This window comes from Diabrotica virgifera, chromosome 2 (assembly GCF_917563875.1).
Source record: "Diabrotica virgifera virgifera chromosome 2, PGI_DIABVI_V3a".
NCBI classification, from domain to species: domain Eukaryota; kingdom Metazoa; phylum Arthropoda; class Insecta; order Coleoptera; family Chrysomelidae; genus Diabrotica; species Diabrotica virgifera.
Window position 1 is genome coordinate 17338068 of NC_065444.1, and position 12502 is coordinate 17350569.

At 33.7% G+C, this 12502-nt stretch overlaps 1 protein-coding gene across 1 annotated transcript in view; it reads right to left on the minus strand.

Moving 5' to 3' along the window:
- LOC126880625 (mucin-5AC) overlaps window positions 1-12502 on the minus strand; it is a 148993-nt gene that overhangs the window by 46258 nt on the left and 90233 nt on the right. Inside the window, exons 2-5 of the mRNA XM_050644636.1 lie at window positions 10543-10796; window positions 6657-7060; window positions 3762-4242; window positions 1265-1584 (exon numbers count right to left, since the gene is read on the minus strand). Of these exons, the coding sequence (XP_050500593.1) occupies window positions 1265-1584; window positions 3762-4242; window positions 6657-7060; window positions 10543-10796 (1459 nt within the window). The remainder of the gene's footprint in view (window positions 1-1264; window positions 1585-3761; window positions 4243-6656; window positions 7061-10542; window positions 10797-12502) is intronic.

Below are 12502 nucleotides of genomic sequence, written 5' to 3' on the forward strand. Positions count from 1 at the left end.
AGCTACTTTTACTCTTGAACAAAATTCATATTTTTTGACATACCTCGTATGAAATTAATAAAATTTAATATCTGATAGTTTTTTAAAACTGATAATAAGAAGTTATCAATAGGTTCTAACTTACTCAGACATACTGTATAAGAGCTCAAAAAAATTACATTTATAATTTTTTAAGCTTGTTGTTAAATGCATTTTAGGTAAGTTGTACAGAAAAAGGTTTTGATGACTTTGTTCAAACATTTTTTTAACTGATATTTTGGGTTATTATATTACATTTTTTTATCTTTCTTAATTTTCTCAAAAATAAGTTGTTTATTTCATGTCTAAAGCAAAATAGTTTAGTGAATTTTAAAGATTAAAGATTACATCTTAAGCTTAAAAAAAACCTATAAAATTGTAATATCTGTTCAAACTTGAGTAATACCCTCTTAAAGTGGTAGTAATTCTATAAAACTACGAAGCTTTCAAAAGTTACATTTTTTGGGACGTCCGTCGTTTCCTTTGAATTAAATTTTTGAGTTTTTTTGAATATCATAATTTAGTACAGTGTCACAGATTAATATACGTATTAAATTTTATTTTTTTGTCGATTTTTATTATTAAAAATATTTTTTCTGTTAAGATACTTACGTTATTTATGAATATTCATTAATAGATTGATACCTTGAAACTTTGAAACTATCGTATGTTTATCTTAAGCGACAAGCTTCAACTAAAATTTACACAGACAAGGTCTAACAAAGTATCGTATGTTACATAATTTAATAAAAGAATGTTATATTACAGTCTTTTTTCTTAAATTAATATTTTTATGTACTAATTTATCATAGTTTCAAAATTTTAATTATATTAACCAAAATGTCGGTAGAAGAAAAAGTCGTCTCCTGTAAAATGTGCGTTTTGTCGGTTACGATGTTTTGTCAAAAACCCATCGATATCTTCGTCCAAGGTCAACGATTCAACACCATAAAAAGAACAGAAAAGATGTAGCATCGCATCATTTTTACTTTTATACTAAGAGAGCGGTTGTAACTCTTGAAGAAAGCACCTATCCTGTTGAAGCTGAATCTAGCTTTTCGGATGCGTGTTCTTATATCTTGGTTGGTGGTCCATTCTTAATTTATTTAGAGTTGTATGTCTTTACGTAGAGTTAATGTAGAGTTGAACTTCTGTTAGCTTTTTTTATGATCCACTTAAAAGTATTTTTATTAGAAACTAATAAACTAATAAAAGACTAAACCTAAAAGTTGGAATGATAATTTACCTAGCACCAGAGACACTCCTACTAGTTTGCACTGAAGCAATAACGACCCATGTATCCGTAGTATTGTCTATCGAGAACGAAGGATCAGTTGTTGTTTTCAAAGGAGTTGTAGGGGCTGGATTGGGCGTTGCTGAAGCTATGATTGTATTGTTGACAACTGTTTTACTCGTCACTACGGAAGTAACTAGTTCTGGCTCTTGTTTCACACTCTCCTCAACAGAAGAAGGAACTGTGTGAACTACTGCAGGTTTGGTAGCTTCTACAGTAATAGCTTCTTGAGAACTATGTTTGGTAATTGGCAGACTGGGTTCCAGCTTAAGCTACAAATGTTTTAAATATTAAAAGATATATGTTGCTATAAATTTATTTAGTGATTTTGTGATCGGAGAAAGACATATACTTTATTTCATATGTTCAAAAATATATGAAACTAAAAATTCTCCATATTAGGTTATTGATTATGTTTAAAATAAGAGAGCTAAAAGAAACTACAACGTTAACGGGATTTTATTGTCTCATATAGTCAATGGACCTCTAAATTTGAAAACACCGCGAAGTGCTACCATTTAAGTGGGTGCGTTTTTGAGAAAGAGGTGAATTAGTACCTAGGCATAGGGTGAATAGGGTGAGTGCTATGCACTTTTGGTACAAAGACGTCTAAGGGAAAATTGTTCCAGGTTAAATTTACTATCGAAATATTACATTTTAAAGTCAAAAATATTTTTATTTACAAAAATATATTCAAAAGAAAACCAAAAAAACAACACGAAAGAAAGCAATTTTGTTTTTTGCCCCATAATTTTTTTCCGCGGGGATATAGGTATAGACATTGCTTCAGCAAAAAATAACTTACATTCTTTCTCTTTAAAATGACGTTTAGTAGAAGTCTCTAGGATTTATATTTTCCGAAAGAGGATTTTTCAAAATTCGCCGCTCACAGAATTTTTAGGCCATTTTCCCCATTATTTCGCAAACATTGTTCTGTAACTTTTTTTACGCATTTCTAGGTATATATAATGGTACATTTAATAGAAAGAGGAGTCAATTACCTTTAAAATGGTCTATTGTATAAGGTTACTTGACTATTTTGAAGCAAGTTAAGCTTTTTCAAGATTTTATACTTTTCATGATTTTTGATATTTTTTATGATTATTTTTTAAATTTCTCATTATGACTTTTTTCTTGTTCATTTAGGTATATTCTTCTTCTTTTAGTGCCTATTGGTTTGGAATATTGGCGATCATTCTGCCTATAATTATTTTATTAACTGATGCTTTAAATAGATTAGCTGTTGTTGTGGAGAAGCATTTCCTCAGGTTCTTTAACCATGATATTATTTTTTAAACATTTAGTTATATACATTGTATAATAGAAAGTGAGTGGCGAAATTTGAAAAATCATATTCTTCTTCTTCTTCTTAACTCAGGCGAGACTCGTTAGTCTCTGGCACTTGGTCATAAGACCTTTGTACCAAACCCTGTTCTTCTCCTTAAACTTTAATAAGTCCTGTGGCCTCAACGAAGGCCAACAGTTTTCTTATTGGTAGTTTTAAGATCTCTTCTGGTTCAAACCTCATTTGACCAGTGAAGTTCTGCCTTACATCATCTAGCACACTGCAATAGCATAGTATGTGTATGGCAGTTTCTTCTTCCATTTCGCACTTTCTGCACCATGGTTCATTCACCTTACCTAGTTTGTATAGGTGATTTCTTAAACGACAATGTCCAGTCACCATTTCAGTGACCGTTTTGATCTCTCGTTTATTGAGGTTCATCAAACTGTTCGAGAGTTTTTTATCAATATTCTTGATTATTTTTTTAGTCTGGATTTGCCCTTGAGTGGTTCTCCATTTATTTTGATTTCTGTATCAGCCATTTCTGAACCTCGTTTTTCATAGCATCTTTAGTGATGCCACAGAAAGGTTCTGGGCCTTCAAAAGTTTTTCTCGAGCCTTGTTTCGCTAACATATCTGCTCGTTCGTTCCCATGCACCCCTTCATGACCCGGCACCCATATTAAAGACACTTTGTAAAAATTATATTTTGGAAATTGTAAATCATAGGTACTTCTACCAAACGCCATTTTAAAGAGGAAGGATGGAAGTTTTTTTATGTGAAGAAATGCCTATACCTATATCCCCGTGGAAAGAAGTTATGGGGCAAAAAACAAAATTGCTATCTTTCATGTTTTTTTCTTGCTTTTCTTTTGGATATATTAAAAAAAACAAGTTTTTGACTTTAAAATGTGATATTTCGATAGCAAATTTAACCTGGAACAATTTTCCTGTAGACGTGTTTGCACTAAATGTGCATAGAACTCATCCTAATTTGCCCTGTGCCTAGGGACTAATTCACCCCTTTCTCAAAAACGCACCCTTTTAAATGGTAGCACTCCGCGGTTTTTTCATATGTAGAGGTCCATTGACTATATGAAACAATAAAACCCTGTTAACGCTGTAGTTTCTTTCTATAATACATAATCAATAGCCTATATCTTACCTTTCGTTCTTCACTTATGTCGTCATGCTCTTCATTTTCTTCGTTTCCGTGAATGTAATTTTCCACTTGACCAGCTTCATGAGACGAATAAATTTCATCTGAGTAAAATTCAGTGCTATCAAATGGTTCGTGAGTGTAAGCTTCATCTTCCGAGTGTTCATGGGAATTAATAGCTTCGTGGGAAGCATTCGAAGACTTGATCACTTCAACTTCGTCGTCGTTGTTAGAACCATAATTTTTCTTGAGCGGTTCTTCCAATAGCGGCTCCAAGTCGACAGTTTTTGGTCGTTTAGATATTATCTTTTTAGTTTTTACTCTGTTGACAGACCTCTGTTCCGAAGAGGCTGATTGTGTGGTAGGTATTTCTGTTGTACTAGAAACAGCCGTAGGATTGTACACGTCTCCATTCGAGTCAACGAAGTACTCATCCACTACAGTTTTGCTGGTTGGTTTACTTGGATCTGGAGCTACGATTCTTGCCCTAAAAAGATGAATTATTGATAGAAAACTATACTGTGTGATTGTGTAACAAAGCAACACAAGATTTTAAACGGTTTTTAGAAATTCAGCATTTAGTCCAGTATTTGATCTTGCATGGAAAGCTGCCCAAATGTTATTCTAACCATTAGGTGGGGGGGGGGGGGGGGGGTCAATAGTAGTGAAAATTTAAAATCACGACTGAATTCCGCCATTGCATTAGCCGCTATCTTGATTTTAAAGGAGATTGATCAATATCTCTGACATTTTCCTACAATTTCTTTTTTACAATTTTTTTCGTGGGGTGAATATTGTCCAAGTTAAGTGGAAAAATAATGGAAGGGGAGGGGGAATCATAAATATTAAATTGAATCTCGTTTATTGTTAACTTTACAACTTTAAAACAGAAATGGAGAGAATGATATTTTAAATAATTTTGATCTCTTTTACTTTTTTTACTAAAAACAATAGTTAACGTCTAAGACTCGTTGAGGCTTTTGCTAATGACGTCAAAGTCTAGTGCTTCTTAGTCCCTTGTGTCTCGTTAGGCTTGTCATAGGCGTACGACCTTAAACATTGATTGTAGCTCAAAAAATTAAAAAAAAAAACAAAATTGTATAAAATATTATGCTCTATATTTTTATTTATGTACATTTATTTTGTAAAGTACAAACATGTACGTACATTTATTTTGTAAAATACATGAGATAATGCAATATTATGCTTTATCAATATTTTCCCCCTTAAACCACGGAAAATACCGACCGCACGAAAATTACTATTCTTACCACTTTTTCGAAGTATTTACCATATTGCCGAAGAGTTTAAAATGGCCTATGAACAAATACAATTCCTATACATACGAGTATAACCAATTCCTGCAAGATCTTACGGTCACGCCTTTAAGGCATACGTAAGACCTCAAATATTGATTTTAGCAAAAGAAAAATAAAAAGTGATCAATATTGTATAAAATATAATTCTTCTTCTTCTTCTTCTTCTTTTTGTGTAGACATGACTCTATCTGTTTTTTCAATGTGCCTCTAGAAAATTGTCGTTCCATTGTTTTCGTGGTCTTCCCACTGATCGTCTTCCTATTGGGGAACTGTCTCTCGCTGGCTTGACTACCCTAATTGTTGTCATTCGGCTTATATGGTCATTTCATTCTATTGTTCTGTTTCTTACCCAGTTACTAATGTTATCCACCTTGCATCTCCGTCGTATATCTGTACTTCTAGCTTTGTCCCATAGAGTCTTACCATCGATTTTTCGAAGGATTTTCATCTCCGCTGTCTCGAGGAATCTTTTTGTCCTCTCTCTGTCGGGTCGTGTTTCTGCCGCGTATGTCATTATTGGTTTGATGACTGTTTTGTAAATTCTGTCTTTCATCTCTTTTCCGATATTTTTATTTCTCCATATTGTGTCATTCAGGCAACCTGCAGCTCTGTTTGCTCTATTCACTTAATCTTCCACTTCTGTTTCGAGCCTTGCGTAGCTAGATAGTGTGATGCCTAGGTATTTAAACTCCATCACTTGTTCTATTATCTGGCCTTTCAGATCCAATTTATATCTTATTGGATCTGCTGTTATAACCATGCATTTTGTCTTTTTTGGGGAAATTAACATGTTAAATTTTCTGACGGTTATATTAAATTGGTGCAGAATACGTTGTAAATCATCTTCACTTTGAGAGATTAGTATTGCATCGTCTGCATAGCAGATTATTTTAAGTTGCTTTTCTCGCATTTCGTATCCTTTTTTTCTTACTTTTTTTACTGTTTCGTACATGATCAGGTTGAACAATAAAGGACTCAAGGAATCCCCCTGTCTTATCCCATTGCCGGCTTCAATTGGGTCAGTTAGTTCATCTTCCACTTTTACTTTTATTGTATTGTTCTGGTAGATGTTTTCGATCGTTTTATCGATCGAATCAGAAATGCTTTCTTAAGCATTAATATAGCGTCAGTGCATGACCTTCCCAACCTAAAACCTTGTTGTTCTTCTGCTAATGGTATAATTTCATTCAATTTGTTTGTTATCACTCCCAAAATATAATTCTCTCCCATTTTATTCATGTGCAATTATACCGTAAAGGTAATAATAAACGAGATTCATTTCAATAATTATGCTTCCCACTCTCTTCCACTATTTTCCCCCTTAATTCGGAAAATATCGACCGCACGAAAAAATTGTAAAAAGAAATTGTAGGAAATTATCGAAATCAAGATGGCGACTAACGCAACGACGAAATTCAGTCCCGATTTTAAATTTACACTACTATTGACTTAATTAAGGTTAGAATAATAAAATTGGGACTAATTCACTGGATAGTACTGAATTAATTCAAAAATATTTTCTTGAACAGGAATTCTTTAGAAATTACTGAGAAGAAAATACAAAAACATCATGACTTTTTACCTGTGATTTAAGAATGCGTTCTTGCCAGCTCCTCCTATTGAATTTCCAGCACTCTCTTCCAGCACATCACCGAAGTCTGTACTTTTTTCTGGGAACGGTCTGCTCGGCCTAAACTCTTCGTATTGCGCAGGCGCTTCTACTGGATTCTGTAAAGTTATTTCACCGAGGAAGGTCTCAGTCTGAGAAGGATCTCGGTTATGATGTTTCGCGAATAGGTGCGAATAATTCGGTCTCAATGTTGTTGGCTGCAAATTTTGCGCATCCTGATTGTACGATCCTAAATTCTGCGGGATCTGAGTTTGGAAGGACGACGGTGAGCTGACCAGTTTTCTTGGTACCGTGTTTTGGTTTTGGTTCTGATACGAGAATTGGCTGAATGGATGGTTCACAGAATTCTGAGGGAACTAGAATAAAATATATTTTTAAAAACATCTGTTTTTTGTGGTTTTAATAAATACAAAATTCATTTATTTATAAAATATGGAATCAATCATTTAAAAATAATAATTGTTTTTGAACCAACCGTAAGCAATTAAGTATTTACTTTAGCCTCAAGATAATTAGGTACTGATTTTATTTTTGCTAAATAAAAGTGTCAACGAATAGTATCCACATAATAAAACGATGAAATTTTAACGTAAAATATCAAAATATATAAGGTGACCCATATAAAAAATATAAGTTAGTAGTATATTTCCTTAGTGAGACCCCCTAAAAATTTTTTGTATGCCACTGAACCCTTCCATAATATATCTATGTACTTGTTATTCTTCTTCATGTGCAGTGCTCGATTATCGAGAGTTGGCTATCAAATTGGCTATAGTAATTTTTGTTGACACCAGATCGCAAATGGGATGCAGAGGATCTGTTAAACCGTTCTCTCAGGTTTCTAAGCCACGACGTTCTTCTTCGACCTGGCCCTCTTCTTCCGTCTACCTTGCCTTGTATTATTAAATGAAGTAAGTATATTATATCTCTCTGGGTATCGCATATGGCTAAAATATTCAAGTTTGCGATTTTCACCTATTCTGAAGACTTCCGTAACATATCTACTTATCAAAAGTTATAATGAAATTAAAAAAAAATTAATGAAGAAGATCTCTAACCCTGTCATTTTCGACATTTTTCAATAATTTCCCTGTATCTCACTAATCTGGAGAGCTATTGATGATTTTGAATGGACAATCGTTACTTTAACGAAAAAAAGAAGTAATGAAATCTTAACTAGTGATGGTGAATGCGGTGAATTTTTAATCACGCCGTGATCAGTGAGCGTGATTTTTGACCGCGATCGCCGCTCTTTTATGTAGAGTAACAGGTAGTCACTATGATTGTAAACTAAACAACACGATCGCGATTACTCTGTATTAGGTAGTATAAAAACATATTTCTGATACTGAATATGTTAAATAACGTAACTTTATGGTTTGACTTATAATATAAATTTACAATACTAACAATCTCTCTCTCTCTCTCTTGTCGTTTCGCCATTACTGAGTATCGTGATTTTTTCCAATATTAGTAACAATGTTTCTCCGTTGGTCTCCATCTTCAGCTGCTCTAAGAGCTTCGCAGAATGAGTTTCCAGCTGAAGCTTCCAGCTCTTAATTTGGTCGGACCATCTAGTTGGCGATCGTCTTCTTGATCTTCTGCCCGGAACGTTTCCAGAAACAATTAATCTCACCAAACTGTCGTCACCTCTGCGAACCACGTGACCAAAGAATTGCAGAATTCGTTGCAGACATATTGTGGACAGTTTTTTTTTAATATTGAGTTGGTTTAGAATGGAAACGTTTATCCTATGAGCTGTCTAAGGTATGCGCAGCATTATTCTCCAGCACCACATCTCAAAGGCATCAATTTTTTGGCGCTCTCATGCGCGAAGAGTCCAAGTCTCTGCTTCGTATAGAAATATTGAGAATACAAGGGCATTCACCAGTCTCTTCTTGTTATTTTTAGAGATAGATCTGTCTTTCCAAACTTTAGTTAAGGCGACTCCTCGCATTTTTGCCATATCAATACGTCTCCGAACTTCTGCTTCACAGTTACCATCGAATACTAACAATAAAGTAATTAATTTAGAAAGCACTATAAAACTTTCTTATCAGCTCTTTCTCTTTAAATATAACTAAAAATAACTCTAGAATTTCAATTTAGAATTTTTTTATAAACTTTTAAGGATGTTTTTATGAAAGAAAACAATATTCAATACGTATTACGTAATAACAAATAATACTTTCTATTTCACAGTTCCTAAAATTCTCAGATGTTAGTCACCGTTCCCCAAATCAGTTCACCGAGAATTTCGTATAATTAATATATAAACATGATTTGTTATGGTAGGGGAGCAAAGTATGCTAAATGTGCAGTCACTCGAGCGTTATGGGGACCTATTGGTTTGTGAAGAGGAGGTCCTAAAACCAAAAAAAGTTAAGTAAAGTTTTCCATTTTAGTGGGCGCTTGCCATTTTTTAATTTAATTTTCCATTTGCAACAATCGTTTTTTCCGATTATAACGCCATCTATCCATAATTCGAAAAAATGTTTCGAATAAAAGTTACTTATTTTTACGTAAGGAATCAAAATCTGCAATAAAAAATGGGGGCTCCGATTTAAGACTTTAAAGTAACCCCCCACCCCACCTCCGTGGGGGTCGTGTTTGGTGCCATTTGGTAGATTTTTCAAAAATATTGAATAAATGTATTTTACAGTTTTTCGATCTGATGTTCATTTCTCGAAATATCGCGGGATTCGTATTTAAAATATTAAATTTACCCCCCACCTCTCTCCGTGGGAAGTCATGTTTGGTATCATTCGATAGATTTTTAAAAAATATTGAGCACATATTTTTTAGTTTTTCGATCTGTCATTCATTTGGCAAAATATTCGCATTTTTCTTGTGAAACTTTGGGACTCCCCCATTTCCTTACGCCCGGCTCAAATCGTCAGATTTTTGAAATATACACTCTTTTGCATGTACTTAACTTACCTTATCTTAATCTGACAATTTCGAGTTTTTTTAAAGATAGATTTTTTTTTTCGGGCCCCCCTTAACGAACTCCCCTGTGTTAAGAGCCAATATATGGTAGAGGTACATCTGCAGGGTACCAGGTTTCTCCCCATATGATAATCTGACGCGCTCGAGTAACTGCAAAAATCCCCGCTTGGGCTCCCCTACCATTAGATGGTGACCGTGAAACTGATATCTGATATATCTGGTCACTGATCACGGTTATCTAACTTAGTCAGGAACGGTAGTTATTGGTAATTATAAATCACGGTGATTGAATCACCGGTATTGAAATCATGTCCCATTACTAATCTTAAGTACTTCTTTGTATATCGTCTAGGTTTCGATGTATCCTGCAAAACATACCAATTTGGGATATCCAGTACAGATCTCCAATAAAATATAACCGTAAATTTAATAACATATAATAATTCCCAAGTTACATAATAAAAAAATCATACAGAAGTAAAAACTTCGTTTGTACAATGGTATAAAAAAACTTAATTAAAAACCATTAAAAGTCATCCAAAAGGATTCGCAAAACGTTTTCGATCTAGATCAGATCATCTTCAGTGCGTTCTGCTTAGTACATGAAACTAGCAACCTTATGAAATTGGTAACATCGAGAAATATGGTTTACATGATACTTATATGATATTTACAGCGACTCCAAGTCGATGTAAAAAGATTGAATGTGGTAGGAGTGCTCAAAGGGCAACATGGTTCCCTGCTCGAAAAGAACTTGTGGTTCTTGTCAGTTCAATGGACACAGACCAACTTACTACACAGACCAACTACATTATAAAAGAAGTATAAAATTTGACATCAAGTGAGTGGTTACGTGAGACGAACATAAATCTACTTTTAGGATACTTACGTTAATGACTTGAGTTCTAGGCGTGGAGGGGAATCGGTACTGCGGAAGAGTCTGTCTTAGGTGCACCGGGAGATCGGAGGTCTGGAGATCGGGGTGTAAATAACTCCCATGCTGCGGAGAGTCCAACGTCTGGAAACCAGCTGGTGATTGTCGAAAAGGAATGATATCCGACGGACTAATATACTGATTGTGGTTGGGCTGGTAAGGGACGAACCCACCCCCTGCCTGTTGTCCCGTGTAGATATAGTCCTGACCTGAAAGTGGAAAACATTTTATTAGAGGAGAAGGTGCTTTATGCTTTATTGACTTTGAAAAAATATTTGACAAGGTACAGCACGATAAACTAACTAATATCTTAAAATTGAAAAACATTGACAGCCGCGACTGCCAGAGTAATTTCAAACCTCTACCGGAACCAGAAAGTCAAAATTAAGAATTGAGGATCAAATGTCGCAAGAAATAGAAATTATTCGGGGTGTAAGACGGGGCTGTATATTGTGGCCACTGCTATTTAATATAACACACAAGACACTCTGCAGTACAATTATTCAAGCTTAAAATGGATCCAAACCTCGCAATTCTAATTGCCTTCATAGATCTTCTTCAAAATTTGGAATTAAGTTTATTTTACCCTCCTCTTCAAACAACCTGACTTGGTCGCAAAGTATGCTTTTTACTTTTAAGGGGTGAAAACTACCCCTTACTCCCAGTGGTGTCATGGCAAAATTAGCAGTGCGGGAACGCAGTGCCGGAACGCACTGCTAATTTTTGTTTACAAAACCTAAATTCTCTATTATTTTTTTTTCTTTTCTTAACCAGTGCGGGAACGGCGTTCCCACGCGTTCCCACACCATGACACCACTGCTTACTCCAATAAATTGAAAACTAATGAATTAAAGCGGTAATGGGCTATAGTTACGTTCAAATATGTTAAATGTTGATTATTTTGAATCATGACTTTAATATTCTGATATTTTACAGCTCACCAATCCTTAAAAACAACCCCTCATACAAAGATTATTTAAAAAATATGGTCAAGAAACATGAAATTTTTTTATTTTGGATCGTAATAGGAGAATTTCTTTCCTTCAAGTAGAAGAAAATTAAAATTAATAAATGGAAGCAGTTATAGATATCAATATATTTAAACATGTTAAATTTTTGTTGTTTTTTTACAATGTAACTGATAGTTCGATATTTTTATATGTAATTACACTTAAAAATTACACCTCACACAGTTATTAAAAAAATGGCTGAAATTATGAAATCATTTTATTTTCGATCTTAAATAGAAAAAATATATATTATTTAAATATAAAAAACCTGATACATATAAGTTTTTAATTTGATTCAATCCCTAAAAACTACCCCTTATCATAAAAATTAAGGAAAAAATCTTTTTGAAAGCTTGAAGAAATGGAATTCGTTAAGAAAATGAAAATTAATTGTTGCTTATGATATAATGTTATACAGTCGGAAAAATGAAAGAATACCCATGAACGATCACATCAATCACTTATTTTGTATTTTCTGTCTTTTTCTATGAGAAACGTTTGTTATTTATAGAAAAAGACAGCAAATACAAAATAAGTGATTGATGTGATCGTTCATGGACATTATTACATTCTGTTGTACACAGATTATACAACATATGACAGAAGCTCGAAACAAATGACAATCGACCCATGAACGATCATATCAATCATTTATTTTGTATTTGCTGTCTTTTTCTATAAATAAAAAACGTTTGTTATAGAAAAAGACAGCAAATACAAAATAAGTGATTGATGTGATCATTTATGTGTATTCTTTCATTTTTCCGACTGTATTAGTTTTATAAAATTTGTATCCCATAAAAATATACGTTTGAGGAAAATTAAACTTTTTAAACATTTTGATGATAATGAAAAATTTTATTTTATTTATTTAGCGTATGGCAATTTGATACACAACATTATCA